Here is a 27,938-nt window from a genome sequence, read left to right on the forward strand (position 1 = left end):
GAGTCGACACTTGGAAGGGTGGCTTGTTATGTCCCCACTGGGATTAATGGAAAAATAGGCCACCACTTGTTTTAGCTGCAATTTGTTTTCCAGACACTCTGCGAAAGCACACACAGCTGAAGAAGAGAGTCAAGGAGGGTTTCTTTTATTTTGACCCTCGGAAAGACTAAATGCAAGAAAACTAGTCCAAGAGATCAACCCCATGCCATCACAAGTGATGTACAACGTCGCATGTGAAGCGTCACAGACTTCTGAGGCCCCACTTCGGCACATAAATACGTGACTTTACTCCAATAAGCCATGCCAACATTGGAAGGCTACAAGTAAAACAAAGAATCTGTACCTATACAATGATAATTTGCCAAGTCCCCCTGACAGCACAAAAAAAGTGCAATGCCATACAGTTTAAAGCGCACAATGCTGGACTCCTGCCCAGCTTTTATGATAACCAACACATGAAGATGAAATTTTGGTTGACATCAATCCCGGACAAGAACCTCCCTTATACTTTGCATTGAAAACACTAACTAGTTAATTATGATGGTCAGCTAAGTGATCGACTACAATAACTGGCAAATCCTTTCCCATTCTCAGAAAAGGCAGGTCTAAATATTCCAGTAAACTGTCTGATAACAGACAATTCGGCACGTATGAATGTTTCCTCAATCTTCAAGCCACATCATTACGGAAACGTACAACCACACAAGTAATGTTATCTGCACTTCCCCTGCTCAAGGCCTCAGCCGTCAATCTTATCGCTGCCTCTTCAGCATTTGGAATGGATTGAACCATGGAAACGGCATCCTGAATGAGCAACGGTGATGTATGAGAAAAAAATTTCCAAAACACTGCATTGTTACTCAAATGAACCCACTAGTGTTACTCGTACCTGATTGGATATAACATCCCACAAACCATCACTAGCAAGTACTAGAAATTCAACCTCTTCATTGATAGTCTCCTCCTTCAGTACAATTGATCCTGAGTTAGCCTTTTAACTATTTAAATGTAAAGTTTCTTCAATCTGATCAGTAATATAAACCTATTTCTCTGCAATGATGCATGTGCAAGCACTTGAACGACCACCCTTATGAGGATTCATTTTGTGTGTGGCAAGAAAGACTGCACAAAGGTAAAGTTACAGCTACATTCACAGAGAAAAAATGAATTGATTCTTCTTTTTAAAACAAACCTACATTTCCTGCAGCTTCGCTGAAGACTGATTTGGGTTGGCCAGATTTCAATCCCCTCCCATCACCCTCCAATGAATGAAAATTTGTCTGCTGGTTATATTCATTGCAAGGGATGGAGCCCCGAGTATGCCCACGGCAGGGCTAGAGCAAAGTGGGCCTTCATTGAGGGCAGGATCAGTGAGCACCTGGCTTGCATTCGGCCACACACGGATTGCGGCTACTCTCCTTCCAAAAACCCTCAGTGGAGAGGGTACATCGAGCAGCTCACACTCTTCCCGTGCATATTTATGCAGATTCTCTCTTGGAACGCTGCCCCACTTCCGTGCCAGAGGAGGGGTTCTTCTCCAGGAGATTCAGAGAGCCTGTATCAGGGGATCAGTGGCTCCTACAGGAGCACATACTATGCAGCAATGCAGGAATATCTTGCTGGGCCACAGCCTCACTTGGCCCAGCCTCAATTTTTGGTCGCCCGCTTTTGGTCCAGAGGGGAACCACGGGGGTGTTTCCATCTCAATCAATGAGCAGTTGCTCCCTTCAGTTCTGAACACGGGCATCATGGTTGCTCACTTTTTGGTCGCCCGCTTTAGGTCCAGAGGGGAACCGGGGGGTGTTTCCATCTCAATCAATGAGCGGTTGCTCCCTTCAGTTCTGAACATAGGCATCATGGTTCAGGGTCTCTCAGTGGGAGGACTGGGTGGGCCTCCTAAATATTTATGCCCCCAACAAGGCTGAGAGCAAGAGATGAACCTGCACACAAGCCTAGCCTCAGGCTACAGGAGCAGACCCCAGATAGCTCGAGGCTGGAGTCCCACATGGAGACTGCCACACAGAGATACGCTCAACAGAGAAGCAGAGGGTGGAGTTCATGTACCCCGCCCATGCTTCCTTCTCTCGTCCAAGGCATACAACACCATCACGCAGGATTCCTTCAAGCTTACAGGCCCCCACCACTGCCATTATGAGGTCAACAGGCTGAAGAGTCTAGATGGCACCATTGAGTCAGATCCCCCTCAACTGTGGGCCATTGCCACATATTTCTGCAGAGAGCTTCTCAGTCACCTCATCCCCAGATCTTGGCTGCAAGAGAGAGTGGGCAGCACACACGAGAGGTGGTGCTCCAGCGGACTGCAGAGATTTTAGAGCTCCCCTTTCTTGAGAGAGGAGCTGAGCGACGCCCTCCAAGCCCTACCTCACGGCGAATGCCCCGACCTGCCTACAAAATCCTCACCAAAGGCATCGGCCGCTGCCTGCAGCCTCACCTCTCAGATCTGATTCATGGCAGGCTTTATCCAGGATATACGCATTTTGGATAACATCTTCATTTTTTCAGAGGCAACCACCACTGCCCGCTTTTGCAAGAGGATTTGGTTGGACTACTCTTAAACCTTGAGAAAGCCTACGACAAGAGGATTGGGCTTTCCTCGAGGGCACCATTTTTAGGATGGGATTACCAGCCTTCCTGCCCAGAGATTGCAAATGATACCACCACCTACCTCTCTGGAAAGGAGGGGAATCTTCAGAGATTTGTGCACGCCATCGACGTCTGCAGCATGACGTCAGGAGCTCAGATCAACTGGCACAAGTCATGTGGTTTTTGGGTTGGAACCTCACCCAACGGATGGACTCTCAATCTCCCTCTTCCTTCATCACTGGGACCATAAAGAAGCTTCTTCCGAATGCTCAGAAGAAGAGGGGCAAGCTGCTATTCTATAATCCCTACCTGACATCGCAAATATCTGACCGGGTGCCGTTGGGAATCCACTGAAAAGAACTCAGCTGGTCTGTCGAATCAAAGAATGGTCCCGTGTGAGGTTTCCACAGTTTTCTCCATTGTCCATTCCCATTTTTCTCAGTCCTGGGGGTGCTGTTTTTCCCTGGCCGACTTGTAGGCCAGGAGGGGCCACATTTATTGTAAAGCTTTTATAGCTTTATTAACATGATTAAGACTTAATTAATAAACATAAGACAAATGCTGATAGAAAGATTGAGTTGTTTGCATTGAGACAGGGGCCTTTCTTAAATAGAGGCCGAAAGGTTACAATTGAAGAGACACATCCCTGGGAAGGGGTGTGGCTCTTGAGTCAACGGTTATGTCCTTTGGACTTAGGGGTGTGTCTTTTAATGAATAGACATGTCCTTTGTTAGTGACTCATGCAGGTGTCCTTTCACTTAATAAGGGATTAAGGAGTAATTAAGGAGAGTTTAAGAGAGTTAGTCACAATCGTGACATTCCCTCCCACTTAAAATAAGCCTCAGGAGTAGTTGTTGAGACTCTAGAAGAAGGGAAATTATTGAATTGCTTCTGCATCCAAAGCTCTCCATGTCATGGCATTATTGTTGACCATAACAATCTTGCATATACCAAACTGAATATTAACTGCATCTGCAACTTGTCTCATCTTTACCAAAAGCATGAGAATCATATCTGTAACTTGAGTAGAACTTTTGTTAACATCATTGGTAACTTCGAGCTTTGTCCAAGAAAAGACTAAATCTTTATTTGCCTTTAGAGAAACCATAAGCAAACTGTCTTGAATCTCCAATATCAAGGATTGTGTCACCAAACTTTGCATTTGGTTAGTGACCATCATTTGGAAATCTCAAAGGGATTCCATTGGCTTGTCTAGAACACGGATGTCTTCAAGGGTTGTCGTAGATGAAGAAGAAATATCTTCCATATGCTTTTCTTTGCTTAGAAAGTTGTTCTCGGAACAAGTTACGTCCAAAGATTCATTTGCAGCGATTGAAGTCATGCTGCAAGAGTCTGCGTCTGATTTATCCTTTGCACCATTGAAGGTAAGGACTGGAGTCTTCATTTTTGAAAAAGAATCATCATTCACCACGGCATCAGGTATCTGGTCAGAGGCAAAGACTCCATTTTGCACGGGCGGTGACGAGGGTATCGCTTCTGCCTGGGTCACGGCAAGAAAAGGAGTTGTGGACATTGTATTTGTCACACATGTACAAGAATCTTCTGAATCTTCAACTTTCTCGGCAAGTATTAAGGCTTCCAATGTAGAAGGGGGAGGTTGAGGTTGTTTGCGCCTCTTAGACCTCTCTTGCACAACGTGAGAATGAGTAAGTCTTCAACACTGCCACCAAGAGCTTGCAAGGACTTGAATGTAGGGCATTGCTCGCGAGGGGAAACTTGTCCAATGTCGCGACATTCACGACCGAGTACTTGACTAGGGTCGGACACACGTGCCACTAAGTAAGTCCATCTTGATATGGTTGATTTCTTTCCAAGATGTGATCCTTTGGAAGCTTCATGTTGCTGCTTCTGTTGATAGTGATTCAAAGATGGATCTTTCTCATAACTGTTGTAATGCCGAGAATGTTTGCGACGAGCATGCAGAGGCTCGAACGAAGGTATTTCATGTCTGGTGGTCTCTACAGAACTGTGCTGAGGACAAGAAACCTGTTGTGGGTGTTGTACGCCGAGAAGTTGCTTGCCGAGAGCTTGAGGAGGCTTTGGCTCACCATGGATCAAGTGTGACGAAAAGGTTGCTAGAGAAGGCTTCAAGAGTAGTTGAAATGCCTTCATTTTGATTGCGCTAGTAAGAACCATTCAATGGAACATGTGCTACCACGAGCATACGCGCCAAAGAAACCTCGGAAATAGACAAGGTAGCCGGAGAAGTGTGAAAGGTAGTCAACATGCATGCCAAGAAAGCCATTGCCGGAGACAAGAGGGGCGTACATGAAGAGGGCGGCCTCTTGACAGCGGGGGGGGGGGGGGGGGGGGGGGGGGGGGGTGGTTGCCGAATCTTCAACGGAAAGGGGTGCCGGTTCACACTAGCGCACGCTTGTTTGTTTTTTTTTTTATTAGAGAGAGACCCACGTGTCAATATGATGTAATAATAATACTGTGTTTTTTGATGGTGTAAAGGTGACGGCCTGGATCGCGTAGCCGACTGGAGGAAAAGGTGCCCCGTTTCAAAGGGGTGCCGCCAGCGACTAAGCGAAGAGGTGAAGGGCGCTACTCTAAGCAAGCAAGGGCTCACGCCTGCCAACACTGCCATGCTGACCCTCCAAGACATTAAGTGAGTGCCCGTAGGTGTACCGCCGCGGGTGGAACTCGTCTGTAGGGCGGCCAGGCACAGAGGTCGAAGGGCAACAAGGACCCGTCTAGGCACGAGGCGCGAGGGCAGTGACTTCGGGTGCGCGAGGCGCGTTCACGGGAGGGGGACGGCTGCAGGAACTCCATCGGGTTGGGACAGGGAAAAAAAAATTCAACGAGGCTTAATCTTTAGGCATCTGCTGCGGATGAGAAGATCTTTCCTCCGCCTCCATACAACACCGGGGGTGAGGGTGCGTAGAGTTGACGCCGGTAGCGTAGCACGCACTACATAACCGGCTGGTCCAAAAAAAACTTTGCTCTGATACCACTGTAAAGCTTTTATAGCTTTATTAACATGATTAAGACTTAATTAATAAACATAAGACAAATACTGATAGAAAGATTGAGTTGTTTGCATTGAGACAGGGGCCTTTCTTAAATAGAGGCCGAAAGGGTACAAGTGAAGAGACACATCCTTGGGAAGGGGTGTGGCTCTTGAGTCAACGGTTATGTCCTTTGGACTTAGGGGTGTATCTTTTAATGAATAGACATGTCCTTTGATAGTGACCCATGTGTAAGGGTGTGACCCTTCATAGGTGTCCTTTCAGTTAATAAGGGATTAAGGAGTAATTAAGGAGAGTTTAAGAGAGTTAGTCACAATCGTGACATTTATTGCTGGCCGAACAGGTATTTTTCTGGTCGTGGGCAGGCCGACTGGATTTATTCCTAGTCGTGGGCCATATTGGGGCTGTCAACCTGTTTTAGACAGGGCTGACTGCAGCCCCAGCCCATATATATTGGGGCCCTTGCACCCCCCCCCCCCCCCAGTTTTGTACTGGATATACTTGCGTACATAGCAAAGTTTCCAGTGCTTATCTCTTGTACAGCACTTCTGCGTTGTAACGTGCGGAAGCTCTGGGTAGTCTTCTTTCAACCCTAAACACTCTTGAAAACCTTCTGATGCAAAACGCACCATCTGCTGATGCAAAAACGCAGGTAGAGAGAGAGTAGAGAGAGAGAGAGAGAGAGAGAGAAGTGCTGGAATTTCAATATATACTATGGTACAAAAAGGTACATATCCTTGCAGCATGGCTGCCTTCATAAAAAGGTTGCTAACCCTAAATTCTGTCCCCTATGGGACCTCTAAGTGACTCACACCCCTAGTGGGAGTGAATGACTCAAACATTGAGCAAGGGGCCCTTTTATAGGCCTTGGGATAAATGATGAATTGGCCGACTGCTGGTCGGCCAGTTACAGCTTCATAAAAGTCCCTAAAATGCAGCCGACTGGATCTGGTTGTTGTCTTTGATGCGCCTGCTGCCAGCACCTTCTGTCCTGCAGCCGACAGTCCTTTGGTCATGCTGATGTCAGCCTCCATGCAGCCGACAGCCTTCTGATCCATGCTATGCTCCATTTTCACCTCAGATGAGTCACCTGAAGCTCCTACCTTCTGGTTCTACTGGTTCATAATCTTTTCTGCTTGCCTCTTCTGGATCTAGCCCTAGAAATGTCCATGGCATCTGTGATGCACATGACATCCCCCTCTGCTAAACTTGATGACGGGAATCCAACCTGCTCTTGGATGACTGTCATCATCCCAATCCTCTTCCGAAGTCCCTCTGTCATCATCCATCCCTGGCAAACCTTTTTTCTCTGAAAATCCGGTCTGTTCTCCAAACCACTCTGTCTCTGATGAAGATCTATGCATCTGGTCTTCCTCTAGTCCACAATCCATTCCTGCCCTGACTCTGAACACCGTCTTGGTCTTCGTTCCTGGAACTGATTCTGGCACTCTCACATCACCCTTGGAGGATCAACCTCCCTTGGGACCGTTCCCTTAGAACCCATCTGGCTCACGGAACTGCCATCCCCATCTGGCACTGTGGAACACCACCAACAAACCTCCTGGGAGTTCTTCCCGATCTGTGTTCCCGCCTTGGGCTTCGAATCCGTGTACTTTCCTGTACCTTGGACATGTACACCATCATCTGGGACTGAATCAGTGTTTAGCTTGGCTGGGCCTGATGCTCTGATACCAATGGAACGCGCGGAAGCTCTGGGTAGTCTTCTTTCAGCCCTAAACACTCTTGAAAACCTTCTGATGCAAAACGCACCATCTGCTGATGCAAAAACGCAGGTAGAGAGAGAGTAGAGAGAGAGAGAGAGAGAGAGAAGTGCTGGAATTTCAGTATATACTATGGTACAAAAAGGTACATATCCTTGCAGCCATGGGCTGCCTTCATAAAAAGGTTGCTAACCCTAAATTCTGTCCCCTATGGGACCTCTAAGTGACTCACACCCCTAGTGGGAGTGAATGACTCAAACATTGAGCAAGGGGGCCCTTTTATAGGCCTTGGGATAAATGATGAACTGGCCGACTGCTGGTCGGCCAGTTACAGCTTCATAAAAGTCCCTAAAATGCAGCCGACTGGATCTGGTTGTTGTCTTTGATGCGCCTGCTGCCAGCACCTTCTGTCCTGCAGCCGACAGTCCTTTGGTCATGCTGATGTCAGCCTCCATGCAGCCGACAGCCTTCTGATCCATGCTATGCTCCATTTTCACCTCAGATGAGTCACCTGAAGCTCCTACCTTCTGGTTCTACTGGTTCATAATCTTTTTCTGCTTGCCTCTTCTGGATCTAGCCCTAGAAATGTCCATGGCATCTGTGATGCACATGACATCCCCCTCTGCTAAACTTGATGACGGGAATCCAACCTGCTCTTGGATGACTGTCATCATCCCAATCCTCTTCCGAAGTCCCTCTGTCATCATCCATCCCTGGCAAACCTTTTTTCTCTGAAAATCCGGTCTGTTCTCCAAACCACTCTGTCTCTGATGAAGATCTATGCATCTGGTCTTCCTCTAGTCCACAATCCATTTCCTGCCCTGACTCTGAACACCGTCTTGGTCTTCGTTCCTGGAACTGATTCTGGCACTCTCACATCACCCTTGGAGGATCAACCTCCCTTGGGACCGTTCCCTTAGAACCCATCTGGCTCACGGAACTGCCATCCCCATCTGGCACTGTGGAACACCACCAACAAACCTCCTGGGAGTTCTTCCCGATCTGTGTTCCCGCCTTGGGCTTCGAATCCGTGTACTTTCCTGTACCTTGGACATGTACACCATCATCTGGGACTGAATCAGTGTTTAGCTTGGCTGGGCCTGATGCTCTGATACCAATGTAACGCGCGGAAGCTCTGGGTAGTCTTCTTTCAGCCCTAAACACTCTTGAAAACCTTCTGATGCAAAACGCACCATCTGCTGATGCAAAAACGCAGGTAGAGAGAGAGTAGAGAGAGAGAGAGAGAGAGAGAGAGAAGTGCTGGAATTTCAGTATATACTATGGTACAAAAAGGTACATATCCTTGCAGCCATGGGCTGCCTTCATAAAAAGGTTGCTAACCCTAAATTCTGTCCCCTATGGGACCTCTAAGTGACTCACACCCCTAGTGGGAGTGAATGACTCAAACATTGAGCAAGGGGGCCCTTTTATAGGCCTTGGGATAAATGATGAACTGGCCGACTGCTGGTCGGCCAGTTACAGCTTCATAAAAGTCCCTAAAATGCAGCCGACTGGATCTGGTTGTTGTCTTTGATGCGCCTGCTGCCAGCACCTTCTGTCCTGCAGCCGACAGTCCTTTGGTCATGCTGATGTCAGCCTCCATGCAGCCGACAGCCTTCTGATCCATGCTATGCTCCATTTTCACCTCAGATGAGTCACCTGAAGCTCCTACCTTCTGGTTCTACTGGTTCATAATCTTTTTCTGCTTGCCTCTTCTGGATCTAGCCCTAGAAATGTCCATGGCATCTGTGATGCACATGACATCCCCCTCTGCTAAACTTGATGACGGGAATCCAACCTGCTCTTGGATGACTGTCATCATCCCAATCCTCTTCCGAAGTCCCTCTGTCATCATCCATCCCTGGCAAACCTTTTTTCTCTGAAAATCCGGTCTGTTCTCCAAACCACTCTGTCTCTGATGAAGATCTATGCATCTGGTCTTCCTCTAGTCCACAATCCATTCCTGCCCTGACTCTGAACACCGTCTTGGTCTTCGTTCCTGGAACTGATTCTGGCACTCTCACATCACCCTTGGAGGATCAACCTCCCTTGGGACCGTTCCCTTAGAACCCATCTGGCTCACGGAACTGCCATCCCCATCTGGCACTGTGGAACACCACCAACAAACCTCCTGGGAGTTCTTCCCGATCTGTGTTCCCGCCTTGGGCTTCGAATCCGTGTACTTTCCTGTACCTTGGACATGTACACCATCATCTGGGACTGAATCAATGTTTAGCTTGGCTGGGCCTGATGCTCTGATACCAATGTAACGCGCGGAAGCTCTGGGTAGTCGTCTTTCAGCCCTAAACACTCTTGAAAACCTTCTGATGCAAAACGCACCATCTGATGCAAAAACGCAGGTAGAGAGAGAGTAGAGAGAGAGAGAGAGAGAGAGAGAAGTGCTGGAATTTCAGTATATACTATGGTACAAAAAGGTACATATCCTTGCAGCCATGGGCTGCCTTCATAAAAAGGTTGCTAACCCTAAATTCTGTCCCCTATGGGACCTCTAAGTGACTCACACCCCTAGTGGGAGTGAATGACTCAAACATTGAGCAAGGGGGCCCTTTTATAGGCCTTGGGATAAATGATGAACTGGCCGACTGCTGGTCGGCCAGTTACAGCTTCATAAAAGTCCCTAAAATGCAGCCGACTGGATCTGGTTGTTGTCTTTGATGCGCCTGCTGCCAGCACCTTCTGTCCTGCAGCCGACAGTCCTTTGGTCATGCTGATGTCAGCCTCCATGCAGCCGACAGCCTTCTGATCCATGCTATGCTCCATTTTCACCTCAGATGAGTCACCTGAAGCTCCTACCTTCTGGTTCTACTGGTTCATAATCTTTTTCTGCTTGCCTCTTCTGGATCTAGCCCTAGAAATGTCCATGGCATCTGTGATGCACATGACATCCCCCTCTGCTAAACTTGATGACGGGAATCCAACCTGCTCTTGGATGACTGTCATCATCCCAATCCTCTTCCGAAGTCCCTCTGTCATCATCCATCCCTGGCAAACCTTTTTTCTCTGAAAATCCGGTCTGTTCTCCAAACCACTCTGTCTCTGATGAAGATCTATGCATCTGGTCTTCCTCTAGTCCACAATCCATTCCTGCCCTGACTCTGAACACCGTCTTGGTCTTCGTTCCTGGAACTGATTCTGGCACTCTCACATCACCCTTGGAGGATCAACCTCCCTTGGGACCGTTCCCTTAGAACCCATCTGGCTCACGGAACTGCCATCCCCATCTGGCACTGTGGAACACCACCAACAAACCTCCTGGGAGTTCTTCCCGATCTGTGTTCCCGCCTTGGGCTTCGAATCCGTACTTTCCTGTACCTTGGACATGTACACCATCATCTGGGACTGAATCAGTGTTTAGCTTGGCTGGGCCTGATGCTCTGATACCAATGTAACGCGCGGAAGCTCTGGGTAGTCTTCTTTCAGCCCTAAACACTCTTGAAAACCTTCTGATGCAAAACGCACCATCTGATGCAAAAACGCAGGTAGAGAGAGAGTAGAGAGAGAGAGAGAGAGAGAGAGAGAGAGAGAGAGAGAGAGAAGTGCTGGAATTTCAGTATATACTATGGTACAAAAAGGTACATATCCTTGCAGCCATGGGCTGCCTTCATAAAAAGGTTGCTAACCCTAAATTCTGTCCCCTATGGGACCTCTAAGTGACTCACACCCCTAGTGGGAGTGAATGACTCAAACATTGAGCAAGGGGGCCCTTTTATAGGCCTTGGGATAAATGATGAACTGGCCGACTGCTGGTCGGCCAGTTACAGCTTCATAAAAGTCCCTAAAATGCAGCCGACTGGATCTGGTTGTTGTCTTTGATGTGCCTGCTGCCAGCACCTTCTGTCCTGCAGCCGACAGTCCTTTGGTCATGCTGATGTCAGCCTCCATGCAGCCGACAGCCTTCTGATCCATGCTATGCTCCATTTCCACCTCAGATGAGTCACCTGAAGCTCCTACCTTCTGGTTCTACTGGTTCATAATCTTTTTCTGCTTGCCTCTTCTGGATCTAGCCCTAGAAATGTCCATGGCATCTGTGATGCACATGACATGCGTTTTCTGCTCTCTGTGCTGAGTCTCATTTTCCCTGCTCATTCCAACATGGTATCAAGATTCAGAGCCCCAGGTGGCTTGAAGGTTTGGAGACCGTGAGAGCTTGCAGGGTTGCTGATTGGAGAGTACTTGGGCTGTACGGGATGTGGATAATCAGGTAGAAGGCGGGCGTCATTGTTGGACAGCCACCTTGCAAGAGAACGCAACCTCTTCTTCATTTTTTTAATCCCCACCCACCCTCCCTTCACAAGACCACATGAACCCCCAAGATGACAAAGAAACATGGGAAGATCCCCACCCTCCTGACGTTCCTAGTGGACCGACACTTGGACGGGAACAACAATGGCATCTGGAAGGTAATGATGGAGTCTATTTTGGAGTCTTCTGATTTGGCTGATTTCATCATGGTTGGAGTTCCAAGGCCAGATTCAGAGGAGGAGAAATTTTCAGTGTCAACTAAGAAAGAGCAAGAGATCCAAGCAAAGATGTGGGATCGTGTCAATGCCCGTGTGCGTTCTTTCATCTTCCTCAATTGGACACCCCAAGTGATCAATCATATCAAACACACGACACTGGCTCGAGGGATTTGGCAGCACTTGCCTCTTTGTACAATCGGGTATCACCCATGAAGAGAATTTCCTTGGAAGTGCACATAAAGTGATGAATCATGCAAAGTCTTTGACGATGCGAGAGCACATCAACGAGCTCCATGCTCTTCAGCACGAGGCTCTTCAAACACGGAAGAAGATACCATCAGAGGACATGGCCATCACCCTGTTGTCTCATCTATCCCCTCAGTACTCAACTTTCTATTCTTCTTTGATCACCAGTGGGAGGCTCAGGACCATTACTTGGGAGAAGCTTGTGCCGATGGTTTTGGACCAGAAGGAGCAGTTTTTGAACCCTCCACAAGGCGGAGGTTCTGAGGCTTTGACTGGCCAACAGTTGAAAGGCAACAACAACACCACCACCAAAGGGAAGTCTTCACAATCGAAGTCTTTTGAGAAGGAGCCTGACTCGGATCGCGATGCCTTGAAGGCCAAACAGACCTGTAACCATTGTGGCCAGTAGGGTCATTATTGGAAGAAATGTCCTTGGCGGAGCACAAAGAAAGGTGAAGATTCCTCAGCCCGCCCGTGTGAGGTTTCTATAGTTTTCTCCATTGTCCATTCCCATTTTTCTCAGTCGTGGGGGTGTTGTTTTTCTCTGGCCGACTTGTAGGCCAAGAGGGGCCACATTTATTGCTGGCCGACTAGGTATTTTTCTCGTCATGGGCTAGCCAACTTGCCTACTGCTGGCCAATTGGCTTTATTCCTAGTCGTGGGCCATATTGGGGCTGTCAGCCTGTTTTAGACAAGGCCAACTGCAGCCCCAACCCATATATATTGGGGCCCTTGCCCCCCCCCCACAGTTTTGTACCAGCTATACATGTGTATATAGCAAAGTTTCCAGTGCTCATCTCTTGTACAGCACTTCTGCATTTTCTGCTCTGTGTGTTCAGTCTCATTTCCGCTGCTCATTGTGACACTCCTTTGGTACGAGGCCAATCTCCATGAGGTCCTAGTGATGAACGAAGAGGGAAATCGAGAGTGTTCGATCCTCCTCCCTGTTTGGCCACAGGGTCCTCTAGCATGTTAAAGTCCCCTTCCATGCACCAAAAATCTGTCTGAGGGAGCTCCCACCACGCTTGAATCCATAAACCCATCCCCCTTAATGCCTTGTTGGGGGCATAAATGTTGAGGAGGCCCACCCAATCCTCCCAGTGAGAGACCCTGAACCATGGTGCCTATGTCAGAATTGAAGGGAGCAACCGCTCATTGATTGAGATGGAAACACCCCTTGGTTCCCTCTTCCTTCATCACTGGGACCTCATGGAGACTGGCCTCGTTCCAAAGGTGGTCTTAGAGGGGCTCATTCACTTGGCCCCCCACCACGATCTTTGGCAACGCCTACAAAATCCTCACCAAAGGCATCAATTGCTGCCTGCAACCTCACCTCTCAGATCTGATTCATGGCAGGCTTTATCCAGGTTATGCGCATCTTGGATAGCATCTTCATTTTTTGAGAGGCAACCACCACGGCCCGCTTTTGCAGGAGGATTTGGTTGGACTACCCTTGAACCTTGAGAAGGCCTACAACAAGAGGATTGGGCTTTCCTCAAGGGCACCATGCTTAGGATGGGATTGCCGGCCTTCCTGTTCAAAGATTGCAAATGATACCACCACCTACCTCTCTAGAAAGGAGGGGAATCTTCAGAGATTTGCACACGCCATCGAGGTCTTCAACATGACGTCGGGAGCTCAGATCAACTGGCACAAGTCATGTGGTTTTTAGGTTGGAACTTCACCCACCCTGACTTGGAGACCAGCTGAGTTCTTTTCAGTGGATTCCCAACGACAACCCAATCAGATATTTGGGATGTCAGGTAGGGATTATAGAATAGCAGCTTGCCCCTCTTCTTCTGAGCATTCGGAAGAAGCTTCTTTACTAGAGCACCACACGTCTCTCCCCTCGCTTCCAAGTGGTGATGCCTCACATAGGTGCAAAGGCTAATCCAGAACTCTCTCGTCAAGGAAAAATGCCCGTCCTACGAAGGCCAATGTGGGTTGGAGAGTTAATATTCAGCCCCATCATCATGGTGGGTTGAGCAGTCCAGCTATTCAGTGCAAAGCCCTCTTGGGCAAGTTGATCTTAGAGGCCTTCAGCAAGGGGGTGGGCCTTGGAAGGCTTTCCTCATCGCTCGGATATCACCCTGCGCGCCACTCTTGGTGGACCCTAGACCCCCTAGTGTGCAGTGGATCTTCACAGAGGCCCAAGCCCGCGGACTCAGCTCCACCTTCGAAGACCACTTCGCTACCAGTTTGATCGGAGGTTGGGGTCACCTCAAGCTAGCCCTCACCCAGTCCTCGGACGAGGAGAGACTTCACCAGCCCTTGATTTGGAACCCCCTCTTCACGGTGCTCACTCACACATTGCATGGGGGCCCCTCAGCACTGGTTCCACTTAGTCGATGGGCGAGTGGGACAAATTCAAGAGGCTCCCCCCAAAGACTCAAGACACATGCTTCACAGTGATCCAAGGTCACGATCAAATTACCCTCGTCATCGACTCTCCCGGAGTGGCTCGGTGCTTTCACTTCACATTATTTCCCTCTAGCAGTTCTCAATTCTCATGGGAGGCCAACACTTATCTTCTCGGTTGGTTCTCAGGGCCAACTAACCCTCTCCCTCACAGAGGACTACAATGGTGGCTCTCTTTAGTAGGTGTGGATTCTTGGTTTTGATGATCAACAGTGGCACATTGACCCTCCTCCAGCCAAGGTGACCCACGATGGGTCTTAACGTTGGAGAGCCGACTTCTAACTGGAGTCCAATGGGGATCCAAGCAAGTGGGAGTGGCAAGACCCCTTCAACCCAGAGAGCCCAATCACACCCTTCTTCGATTACTCGGCGAGGATGGGTCATGGGATCCAGATCCACATACATGAGATTGATGGCACCTTGGCAACAACAGACCATTGGGCATCCAAGGGCATCTCTTCCACTTGGCATTATAGGCCCCGCCGGTTTGGCTCTCCTCCCCCCCCCCCCCCCCCCCTCCCTTGTATGAGATAGTTTCCCTCTAAGAGCAACCAGCCGCAAAGGGAAACACCCCTCCCCCAACTGTATTTTTCCCCTTTGAGGGTGCTGAGCATATACATCTAGCCTTGGGGCTGCCATTTTTTTAACTCATAGAAGGATCTTTTTCTTCGCGGGGGGGTGGAGGCGGGGGCGGGGGAGATGTTAACAAGCATGTATCCTCTTTTAAGCTTTCTCCATATGCCTACAAATGCAGCTTCACCATGAAAGAGTGCACAGAGCGGAAGCAAGATAAGCACTAGAGTGTACTGATCTAAGATGTGCGAGAGAGAGAGAGAGAGAGAGAGAGAGAGAGAGAGAGTAACTAAGCTGAATATACTGCAATGAAAGCAATCCTGAGCAAGAGACATAGAGTCTCATAAGTGAGGGATACGAAAGATGACAAAACTATTGAAAAGTGAAGAGGCTAGCCCACCTATATATAGGACATGAGGGGCGAGGGGCTGGCCGACTCGAACAAAAGAACTGGCTGACTGGAGGAGCATCACCCGACCTAGGAAAAACACCAAGAAAATGGGAAAAAATAGGGTGAAAATAGGACAACCAAGGGCCATAAAAGGAATCAAATGTGGACACAATACATGGACAAAATATGGGGATGAATATGCTAACACCCCCTCTCAGCACCATACGCTGAACAAACTCCGAGAAGCTGAAGATAAGGAGCCAAGGAAGCCTGAGACACCGGCTTGGTGAACAAATCTACTGCATTCTCTACTAAAGGACAATACTCCAAACGCAAATCTCCAACAAAAACCCGTTCACGAACATAGTGATACTGAATCTCAATGTATTTCGTACGAGCATGAAACACAAGGTTCTTGGCAATGGCGATGCAACTCTGATTGTCACACCAAAGTGTTAGCACATTCATCCCCAGTTTCTGCCCATTTCTGGTGTCCTTTTGGTCCCATTTGTATGGCTTTTGATTGTGGGCTGGCCACCCCTATTTTACATATTTTTCTGGGATTTTTCCTAGCCCTTTTGGTATTTTACCAGTCGGCCAGCTCATATGCTCCAGTCGGCCAGCATATGCAGCTCCAGTCGGCCAGCCCTCCTCACCTATAAATAGGTGGGGCTGGCCTCTCATTTCTCATTATTCAGTCGTGTACATATTTTGCTCCCTCACTTATGAGACTAACAGTGTCTCTTGCTTGGGACTTTTGGTTCAGTATATTCAGCATAGTTTGCTCCATATCTCTCTCTCTTGCACTCTCTGTTCAGCACATTCTAGTGCCACTCTGCTTCCGCTCTGTGCACTCTTTCATGGTATCATCGCTCCCGGTTTAGCAACCTTACTGCTGCCCCAGATTCAGCCCTGTTTTCAGCACCTACTCCTCTGCGTTTTCTTCCAGATTCATAGCTTTTGCTGCTGCGTTTTCTGGACAGCACCCTGCAGGTCGCTTTTCCTTCAGATTGGCTTCACCAATTCAGCCATCTGGCTCTTGTTGATCAGCGTTTCACTGCCCACTTGGAGATTGGACTGCAGGCGGCCTGTTTTCTACAGGACAGCACTTGCTCACTACTGTGTTTTCCTCTCCAGTGGCCCTTTCCCTTTGCAGAGGGGGCTTGTGGTGTTGCAGGCTTTGGTGGCACTCTTGGTACCTGTGGAGGACACCTTTTCTTCAGAGATCGTGCATTTTCTTGAGGAGAGCCCAAGCTACTGTCTTTGTTGTTGCCTTTCCCTCTTGCACCCTCTTACAGCATATTCTCGGGTGCTGTCCAGCCTCTTAGGGCTGCGTTTTGGTGGACGGAAAGACCCTATATCAGCGTTTTCTGATTTGGACAGTTTTATCTTATGAGGGTTAGTTCTCTTGATTGGATCAATGATGACAACTTCAGATTTGGCTCCCGTACCACTCTCTTGTTATTTCCTTGATGAGGCAGACAAGTTGGATGGTGGTAACTTTCAGTCATGGAAGTTGCAGGTTACTTCTATTCTCAGGGAGTATGGTTTGATGGAGTTTCTCTCGCAAGAATCGGTGCTTGCCGGACCTTGCCTCTGTGGAGGATGTGTGTCGGTGGAGGAAGACTGACGGACAGATCTATGGCTTTCTCCTCCTGAATTGTCAAGATTCGGTTCTTCGACACTTCATCTATGCTCTTGATGAAGCTTCTACCTTCTATGTGTGGCAGTTGCTTTGTGACTTGTATGGTGATGCCACTGATCGGCAGATGCTTTCTGCTTTTGGGTGTTGTGCAACCAGTGATTTTGTGGATACTTCTTTTGGAGATGTTCCTGCAGCGAAGGATATTGGGCCAGTTTTGCTCATTGCATCTGAGGAGTTTGTTTCTCCTCTTGCCCTACCTTCAGTTTCTGTGCATACTTCTCCTTGCCAGGATGATATCTCTGGTAATGTTTTTGAGGAAGACAGTGGGCTATCTTTGCTCACAATTTCTGAGGGGGATTTTTCTCCTATTGCTTCGTCTCCGATTCTTTCGTCAACCAGTGACCAGGATGTGTTGCTGGTGACTGGTCCTTTTGCCTTCTATGGAGGAGCCGGGTACTACTACTTCAATTACCACTATAGTGAATGTTCCTACTTCCCTTACTCTCTGTGTGAGGATTTTGGATTGTGGTCAGGTGTGTCCGTGACCGTGCCTGGGGCACAGTGGTACTTCCAGGGATTGAAGGATTGGGATTTGGATTTGGTTGGGCCTGTGGAGTCCCGACATCAGTTTTCAGAGGGGCAGTTGAGTTCTTACATCTGGCGATGCCGACCTTCGAGGAGGGTGCTATTATACAGCATTTGACTACTCTTGGTACAGAGTTAGAGCAGATGGACTCTAATTCTTTTGAGGGTATTATCTTCTTGGAGCTACAGGCTTCTAGGGATTCCTGTGACACTGTGTTTATATTTGGGTTTGGCACCGATATTTGGAGCAGCACGATGCAACCTTCATGGTTGATTTCTTCTAGAAGAACATTGTACCTCGCAGCTTGTTCTGTTACTTCTGTAGCTGAGTTGCTGTGGAGATTGCTTGTGGAGCTTTCCTGGTACCTGTTGTTGCTGCTTTCTTTTGTCTTTGACAGAGGACGACTTCTTCGGCTTCTCGGAGTTATGTTCACCATCTGGTGCTAAGAGGGGGTGTTAGCACATTCATCCCCAGTTTCTACCCATTTCTGGTGTCCTTTTAGTCCCATTCGTATGGCCCTTGATTGTGAGCTGGCCACCCCTAATTTACATATTTTTCTCGGATTTTTCCTAGCCCTTTTGGTATTTTACCAGTCGGCCAACTCATATGCTCCAGTCGGCCAGCATATTCAGCTCAAGTCGGTCAGCCCTCCTCACCTATAAATAGGTGGGGCTGGCCTCTCATTTCTCATTATTCAGTCTTGTACATATTTTGCTCCCTCACTTATGAGACTAGCAGTGTCTCTTGCTTGGGATTGTTTTGGTTCAGTATATTCAGCATAGTTTGCTCCATATCTCTCTCTCTCTCTCTCTCTCTCTCTCTCTCTCTCTCTCTCTCTCTCTCTCTCTTGCACTCTCTGTTCAGCACATTCTAGTGCCGCTCTGCTTCCGCTCTGCGCACTCTTTCACAAAGAAGAGTAGATCTGGTAGGAGGAAAGCCAAGTTCTCCCAATAATCTCAGCAACCAAATCGCCTCACATGCAACATAACGAACTGCATGATACTCCGCCTCTGTAGGAGGAAAGCCAAGTTCTCCCAATAATCTCAGCAACCAAATCGCCTCACATGCAACATAACGAACTGCATGATACTCCGCCTCTGTAGAGGAAAGTGCCACAGTAGTCTGTATTTTACTGCTCCATAAAATGGCTCTTGACCCAAGTGAAAAAAACACAACCAGTGGTCGAACGCTGAGTATATCTAGATCTCTAGCCCAATCTAAATCAAACCATCCAAGAAGAGTGCACCCTTGGCCATCGAAGATGCCAAAGTCCAAAGTACCACACAAACACTGAAGCACTCTAAGATCACACCGCCAATGCTACTGACAGGGTTTGGATGTGAAAGAACTCAATAAGCTGACTCCAAAACAAATGTCCGATCAGGAGTAGGTCAACCATACCAAACAACCGACGAGAACCCAATATTGTCCCTGATCAATCCCTGAAGAAGTATCAAGAAGAGAAAGCTTCTCACTAGTATCCATAGGAGAAGATACTAGTCTACACCCAGTCATCTGAAACCTGTCAAGAATCTCCCGTATGTACTTCTGCTGAGAGAAAAAAATACCCTGAGGGATCTGCCAAATCTTAAAGCCAAGAAAATAGTGCAGAAGGCCAAGATACAGCCGTCATCTCAAACTTTGTCTCCAAAGCATCCATGACTGAACGGATCCTCCCAGAATAAGAACCTATAAAGATGAGGTCATCAACATAGACCACAATGATAACAATTAACCCCTTCTCAAGGAGGATATAAAGGTTCAAATCTGCATGAGAACAACGCATGCCAAGCTTCTGAAAGAACTTATCAATCCGCTGGTGCCAAGCCCGCGAAGCTTGCTTCAAACCATACAAAGCTTTCTTCAGCCAGTACACTTGGTCATGTCTGCCTGGAGACTGGAACCTCAAATCCCGATGGCTGATCAACATACACTCCTTGTGTAAGCTCTCCATCCAGGAAAGCTGACTTGACGTCCATCTGGAATACGGGCCATCTATGATGTCTTGCAAGAGCAAGAACGGTTCGAATGGTAGTCATCTGGGCCGTCTGAGCGAAAGTCTCATCAAACTCAACTCCAGGGCGCTGAGCATAGCCCTTGGCAACCAACCTCGCCTTGTGCTTGTCCAAGCTGCTATCAACTCGGTACTTCATTTTGAAGATCCACTGCACACCAATCACCTTACGTTGCTGTGGCCTAGGCACCAAAATCCAAGTGCCATCCCTTTCAATAGCATCTAGCTCTGCCTGCATAGCACGACGCCAAGGCTCGTGTGAAAGAGCCTCGTCCACAGAAGTGGCATCAGAAGGACCATGAATAATAGGACATACCCCTCATGAATTTGTTTTCCTGAAACTCTGGAAGATCGCCTGAGAGAACCAAGCGGAGGAGCAAAAGGAAACTCTCATAACCCAAAATCACGAACTGTCTGAACATACCATCCAAGCACCGGTCTGCTCGAACTCACTAGAGGAGGAGTAGAGTCATCATCATCCGACTGAGAATCCACAACTGGAGGTGTAACAGAAGTAGGGGGAAGAGAAGGAGGAGGCAGAGGAGGAGGAGGAGGAGGAGGAGGTGGTGGACCTCAGATGATGCAGGAGTCTCGTCGAACACCACATCACGGCTCACAACAACTTTGTCGGCCTGCTGATCATATAGACGATATGCCTTGGACACAAAACTATATCCGAGAAAAGTCATGTGCGGAGACTTCAAGTCCAACTTGGAGCAATGCTCGCCTAACAGCCAAATACCCGCAAATGATCAACAGAGAGCTTCTCACCATGAAAAGCCTCATAAGGAGTTTTATCTAGAAGAGCAACAATAGGAGACCTATTCTGAATATAGACAACAGTGAATGCCGCCTCAGTCCAGAAACGTCGAGGTAAAGAAGAATGCTCAAGCATAGCATGGGTGATCTCCATGATGGTCCTATTCTTCCTCTCCGCAACTCCATTTTGTGGAGTATATACTGTAGTAAGCTATCTCCGAATACCATGATCCTTGCAATATTGCTGAAACTCCTAGGATGTAAACTCATCCCCTCTGTCAGTCCTGAGAATCTTGACCGAAGAACCGGTCTCTTTTTCCACCTCAACCCTCCAATCACAAAAGTGCTGAAAAGCCTCATCCTTGGACTTCAAAAAGAAAAACCAAGTAAATCTGAAGAAGTCATCCACCATCACGAGCATGTACAACGCCTTTCTCAAAGACACAGCACTCATAGGACCACATAAGTCTACATGAACAAGACCAAGTGATGTCGAAAATCTACATCGCCTCCTTCAGAAAGGCGACTTGGTGTTGCTTCCCTTGTAAACAAGAGGAACAAACAGAAGATGGAGCCTTGATGGTCGGTAAACCCTCAACCAAAACATCCTTCGAAGCTCGCTGTAGAAGATGATAACTCAAATGGCCAAACCAAGCATACCAAAGAGCTGAAGAAGAATTGGTAGAGAGTAAAGCGGTCAACTTATACAAGCCACTATCCTCGACTCCATGAGCCAAGATACTACCAGTCTCCTTATCACAAATAGTAATCTCATAACAAGAGAAGATCACCTCCGCACCCTGAGCTGTAAGAGCACTCACTTACAAAAGATTAAATGCCAAATCTGGAATGTATAGAACGTCAGAGAAGTACCTCTTGTCATCGGAGGAGTGGAAGATGAGGATGGTGCCACATCCATGAATTGGCATGGAAGAAGAATCGGCCAAAGTGATATTGCTTGTCCTGGCAGTAAAGCCGTCAAACCAATCTCGAACGAGCACCGGATAATAGAAGAATACCATCTTCCTTCTTGGTCTGAGACACCGCTGTAGAGGTAGAGTCCTTTGCTTCTTCATCCCGCTTCTTCTTGTAACATTGGAGCTGTTTATGACCCTTCTTGCCACAGTAGTGACACTCCACGTCCTTGTTTTTAGAAGATTTTTTTTTGTCTTTGTCTTTATCTTTGTCGTTATCCTTTAAGTTCTTGTCAGAACCCCCTTTCCCTTCCATCAGAACCACCAGAGGTGCCAGTCCGCTCCTCAAAGCAAGACTCAATCTACATAATGGAGGAAAGAACTTCCTCCCAAGTGACTGGAATAGAACGAGGAGAAGAAACAAGAGATTGAAAGAAAGTATCAAACCTCTCTGGAAGCTTGGAGAGGAGCCGAATAGCCATATCCTATGTAGAGATATCCTTGCCACATACAGCAAGCTCGTCCCGGAGATCTTTCATCTTCGAGATGAATGTAGATAAAGGTGGAAAGGCAGAAACTTACAAATTCATAAGGTGCTTTTCCAAAGCCAAAATCCGACCCGAAGACTTAATCTCGTAAAGATCTGCAAATGCCTTCCAAACTTCATGTGCAACATCTATTGTACGCACATGAGAGAACAGAATCTTGACAATTCAACATCAGAAAGGAGAAAACACGACGATCATTCGCCTACCAAACATTAACCTGTGCTTGAGTCACACCAACGGTAGAAAGGGTGGGAGGGGTGGCATTGGCAACTGTAACAAGCCAGTCCTAGAGATCCACTCCACGTAAGACTGATTTCACCTTCACCTTCCATAAAGTATAGTTGGAGCCATCCAACTTTGCAGACTCATAGAACATATGAAGAGTAGTTGGGGCAGCCATCACTAAAACTCGGGCTCAATCTCAGAAGAAAAAATGCACACCTCAGAAGAAGGAAGTGTTCTCCACAGGTACCGGATGCCACCAAGCCTCAAATCAGCAAACCGACTGCTGCAAATAACCTGTAGATGAAGAAACGCAGCACAAACAGTACTGCTGCCCTGAAACAGAGCAGGCTGACAACTGTACATGAGTCCCAAGGGTCAAATCTGACGAAGATTGACCACAAACCTGCAATGGTGAAGCGCCTAGAAGACCAGCAACAGAACTGAGAAAGAAGAGAAGATGATGAAAACAGGGCAGAAACTGGGGGAGCAAAGTAAACTCTGAACCTAGAGCTCTGATACCATGAAAGAGTGCTCAGAGTGGAAGTAAGATAAGCACTAGAGTGTGCTGATCTGAGATGTGCAAGAGAGAGAGAGACATGAAGCAACTAAGCTGAATATACAGCAATGAAAGCAATCCCGAGCAAGAGACATAAGGGTCTCATAAGTGAGGGATACAAAAGATGACAAAACTACTGAAAAGTGAAGAGGCTAGCCCACCTATATATAGGTCAATCAGGGGCTGGCAGACTGGAACAAAAGAACTGGCCGACTCGACAAAAGGACCCGGCTGACTGGAGGAGCATCACCCGACCTGGGAAAAATACCAAGAAAATGAGGAAAAATAGGGTGAAAATAGGAGTGGCCAGCCCACAACCAAGGGCCATAAAAGGGATCAAATGTGGACACAATACATGGGCAGAATATGGGGATGAATATGCTAACACACCATTCTCGTTGCATTCAGTAATTTGGCACTCTAAGAATTGGATATCCCAATTCTTACCTGGAGTTCCGGATCTGCTACTATGTATTGCTTTAATAATCTATCTCCAAAAGCACGTGATACAGCCAAGACCCCTCCAACTCTCCAAGTGCCTGCACTCAACTACGGTGTAAGGCTGATGCTTGAATGTAATGCCTGTACCATGACTAAGATGGACGAAATAAATTCAACACTGAATATAAAACACAGAATACCTGCCCACATCACAACTCCTCCAGCTTTTTCAATGCGCTGCCGTTCATCCTTCCTGTTAGGTTTGTGATCACTGGACAGGGCGACAGCTGCAAGGACAACAAAAATTGTAAGGCTTTGACTCCACCTCCCTAAGCCGTCCATTGTGCATCTGCTGCAGAAATGATGTATACAAAATAGCCTACCTAAATACAAATTCATTTTGAAACCTCTCATTACAACATGTGGCAACAGCATAAAAAAACAAATCTACGAAATCCGTTGCAGATAGGCCTGGCTTAAGCAATAATTTGGTCCTGAATACACAGCTCTAATTCTAATATTAACCAGCTGGCTGGCAACATTAAGTGAAATCATCTTACCTGTTTATACACAACTCTAATCTAATATTTACCGAGTTGGATTTGCCCTCTCTTTAATTACTGAAATTTGCATTCGTAAAACTAGGATCACAGAAAGACATTCTGTCCTTGTTCTAAACTTTTTTGCACGCTTCATGCCACATTACATCACTAGCACCCAAGAAAACAAAGAAATACATAGAAAAGCCGAAGAAGCACAACTAATCTTCACTATTAGAGCTAAAGTTTTAAGAAAAACTTCACATTTCATCCAAAAACAATCAGGCAAAGAAATCATCCTGCTAAAAGATTTTCTGTTACCTTTGCCAGCCCTGCAAATAACAGCTCTGGAATCACCCACATTGGCAACGATTAAACGGTCTCCCACTAAAACAGCAGTCGATGCCGTCGATCCGGCATCTCTCTGCTGACTATTCTCAGCTTTCAAAAACTCAGAGTCCGTTTGTTGATAAGTTTCAACTACAAGAATAAACTTTGTTAGAGCAACAGGAGCAGCAGAGTTTGGATGACATGACGCGAGAGTAATTCAAACTTCTTTCACGATGACCTACTTATAGCACTTCTTGTGTCGGTAATAAACAAAGGATGCTTTATCAGATTTTTCAGAAGGTTACTTCGCACATAGTCTGCAGCACGAGAGCCACCATGACCTGAAAGGCAGGACATGCACTTATACATCAGACTAGACAATGCCACTGAAATTGAAAAGTTTCTCTCTAGATGCAAATTTGTGCACCGCTGCATACCATCAAAAACACCAAAAAGGCCAACAGTATGATCGCCAACTTGAGCAAATCGAGCCTCATAAAAATCTTCCATGGAAGCCCTCTTTCCACGCAAGCTTGAATATCCATAGCTACACTTTACATCCTCACTGATGAAATAACAGAAAACCTTGAATTAAACCATTCCTTAAAACCCTACAAGCAATAAATTTCTTGCATTGGATGGAGACCGAGGACTGAAAAGCTATAAACAAACAATGTTTTCTGGTTTTCTTTATTCAAGCTCACTTCAGTGCAAACATTACAATATTTCAATTCACCAATAAAGAGGCCCATGAATCCATGGGGAAGATACCCATGTGTGTATCAAGAATTATTTAAAAGGGTATCGTTATCAAATAGCCACAAAAGAAAAATAAAAAAGCTTGTGCATACAAAAATTTCTTTGAAAACAAGTACAAGGCTTGAAGCACAAATTACATGGTAAGAGAATAACAATAAAAACGAAATTGATACAACACGTGGTTTTAAACTCCAAACTGCTGTGCGGTGGCTGGACTTAAACCACAAGGATGAAGGCTCTATGCTAAAAGGAGCTACAATGCAGCTCTCATTGTAGGTGGAAAACTAACTGATAGATGGTTTAAGCTCTCCAAATAGCCTCTAAAAGCTATTGCCAGTCACTAAGCACAACAAATTCAGAACGACCATTCCACGATCGACATGTTCCACCATGTAGACCTCTATGAACCTAATCAGCTCATACGCTATGATCCTGGATCTCAATGTGTCTTGTGCACCAATTTTTTGCAGCACCCATGCACCCTAGTCATCCCACACTACAACACCATTGACTACTAATCTGCTACTTGATGTTCGATCTTCTTAAAATCCATCTCAACCACAATACCTTGCAAGCTGCAAGGCATTTTGTCTTGACTCCATCTTCTTAAACGAGAGTGCCACATTAGGTTGTTTCTCACTAATTCAAGATCTACATGCTAAACTAAGTGTGAAAAATCTTCCATCTCTTGGCCCTTAATAAAGAGACTAATCAAAACACGAACTACAAAGACATCTCACATGCAAATGCACATATCAAAATGCAATTTGTTAACGAGAGCGTGGCCCAGAGCTCTCACACACATAACACCAATCTTTTAGTCCACATATGGAAGTATAAGGTTAGTTGCATGCCCACACACCCCTCTTTGAGATTTTCCAGCATCCTCGAAATCCGCATACATTTTCATATGCATGAATCCAAACAATATGCTCAAGCATAAAAAAATTCCACAGTGACAATGTTTCATTTCCAAGCAACACACAAACGCAACATACATCATGGCAGATAATTTTATCAAGGAAAATCTCCAACTTTCAAAAAGCTTTGGGACGTGAGAAACTTCTTAGATGCACACATCTGGTGACATTCCAACTCGTAACCTTCCATAAGAACATAGCTAAGTCGCCCTATTGAGATGGGGCCGGCAATCTCAGCCCCACTCCAATTGGTTCCATGAAGTTTCATTTCTCAGGGCGTTATCAAAGTCCTAGTCCTCCAAGTTTGTTGCTCAGAACGTAGCCCCAACAGACCATATAAAATACCAATAAACATAGATGAGGCATGCCCGAGGTATCTCCCTATTCGCCAACCACACAAGAGTGCTCTTATCCTAGGATGAAGTCCCGATACAAACTTTTGCAACAAACTTTTGCATTCATTCTCGAATTGAAATCTCCAAGAAGGAAATCTCCAAAGCTTGGCAGCATAAGAAGATAGCGATTCCCTCATTTAAAGTGAGCCAACCACTCCTTCAAGCTTCCACCTGTTCCTTTGAAATTGATTGACAAGGATTAAGGATTATTGATCAAAGTAAAACAAATTCAACAATATTTCAAGGCATAGAGAGAAGGCTAAGTCAAAAACCTCCAGCCTCTTACTACATGATTGAAAAAAAAAAAACTAAAGATGCATTGAAAATAAACATTGATCCTTGTATTGCCCACCATATTATTAAGTATTATATTTTGCTTACTTTACTTGGTCATGGTCCTCCATGCATTATGCATCACTGCCAAACCATAATCAAAGTTTCCAAAGAATGACATTATATGGCAAAGTATTGAGACAAAGGGAATTTGCTTGAAGTGTCATCAGGCATTACAAGTCTTTGAAGATTAAGGCATGTAGGACAGCCACCAAATATAAGGTAAGATTACAAGTTCCTCCCATGCCATGTCTGGAATTCCTAGAAAGAGTTCTTTGCACATTCTTTATGGACAAAGTACTTTGTTTTATCATGAGTGGCACTATCACGTTTTATGAGTACCTCATAAGTCAACAGTTCAAAGCCAAGAAAGTTGTTAAAAAGATCAAGTGTACCTCTGACCCCCACCGCTTGCCTCGCTGTTTCGCTGGTCACTGGCGTAAGCACTCATTGTGCTGTTGAAAATGCAACTACAGAAAATGGCACAACAGCATTTCACAGCCGGCTGACAAGTGTAGCCTCAGTTTCAGATGCTGAGGAGTGAACAATGCCTACTATTCTGCAATGTTGTAGGCTCAAAATGGTTCATATGTGATCTGAAAAGTTTCACATGCTTTTTATATTAGATTTTACAGAACTGAATGCAAGGAAAATTGGTAGAGCACGGAACACTGCAAGGAAGGTTCAGCTAGCCAGATCACAGGCACCGAGCTGCAGTAAAGTGAAGGTAAGGCCATAAAGTAGATCAAACAGAGAACAGATGAAGTGATGAAGATCGCAATGCTGGGAATAACAAAAAGGCATTGAAAAGCTTCAGATCCATGAAGAAGCCTAGGAAAGAAGGCATCCTGAGAAAGACAGTAGACAACTGCAAACCCAAGCACGCTCCCTCCGACAGCCACAGGAATTCTGGAAGTTTGGAGAGCAAAAGAGAGAAGGAAGCCTTGAGGACGTACCTGACAAAGGGCCAGCGGTCCGAGAAACCTTATCCCTAACCCTAAATTTTGCTTGTGCACAGAGCTGCGGCCTGCAGGAACGATTCACAGCTGTGAACGCCGAGAAAGTGTTGAGACTATGCTAAGTAGGGACCCTCCTATCCGTCCGATCTCACGCCATCCAACGGCTCGCGCCGAGCAAAGTTCTGCCGTTCATCTGCCGGAGATTCTACGGTCAACACCGTGAGCTGTTCACATGTTGCTCCATTTTCTGTCAACAACTTTTGACACAAGAAAAGTTTCCACCTCTCCCTTTTAACGCAAGAAAAGTTTCCACCTCTCCCTTTTAACACAAGAAAAGTTCCACCTCGTGGATATGCATAGTTGGGGCAACATGGATGGCACATGTGGTGTGGTCTTCCTCCCTCTAGCTCTCCCTTTTAACACAAGAAAAGTTCCACCTCGTGGATATGCATAGTTGGGGCAAGCATAGTTATGCACGGTCAACATGGATGGCACATGTGGTGTGGTCTTCCTCCCTCTAGCATGGACAGCAAAACACGAGCCAAATGTTGAGCATCATCCCTCTCCCTTCCCCCTCTGTTTTTCTTA

General features: G+C 46.6%; 1 protein-coding gene across 2 annotated transcripts; it reads right to left on the bottom strand.

Annotated features, from left to right (window-relative positions):
* Positions 1–263: 263 nt before the first annotated feature.
* LOC147638095 (putative protein phosphatase 2C 59) lies at positions 264–27,618 on the bottom strand. 2 transcript variants are annotated; one of them, XM_086797993.1, is made up of 9 exons: positions 27,348–27,618; positions 26,787–26,987; positions 24,422–24,549; positions 24,227–24,325; positions 23,976–24,134; positions 23,316–23,402; positions 23,122–23,213; positions 890–964; positions 264–804 (listed from the first exon to the last, which is right to left on the bottom strand). In XM_086797993.1, the coding sequence occupies exons 2-9, from the start codon at positions 26,840–26,842 to the stop codon at positions 670–672; spliced, it is 831 nt and encodes a 276-aa protein (XP_086654119.1). In that variant the 5' UTR covers positions 26,843–26,987; positions 27,348–27,618; the 3' UTR covers positions 264–669. The 2 variants fall into 2 exon arrangements, with proteins under 2 accessions (XP_086654119.1, XP_086654120.1); XM_086797994.1 differs by having other exon boundaries at positions 24,422–26,229; positions 27,348–27,486.
* Between the last annotated feature and the right edge of the window lie 320 nt (positions 27,619–27,938).

The sequence above is a fragment of the Cibotium barometz genome, chromosome 5 (assembly GCF_041138505.1).
Source record: "Cibotium barometz isolate CiBa-2024 chromosome 5, ASM4113850v1, whole genome shotgun sequence".
NCBI classification, from domain to species: Eukaryota; Viridiplantae; Streptophyta; class Polypodiopsida; order Cyatheales; family Cibotiaceae; genus Cibotium; species Cibotium barometz.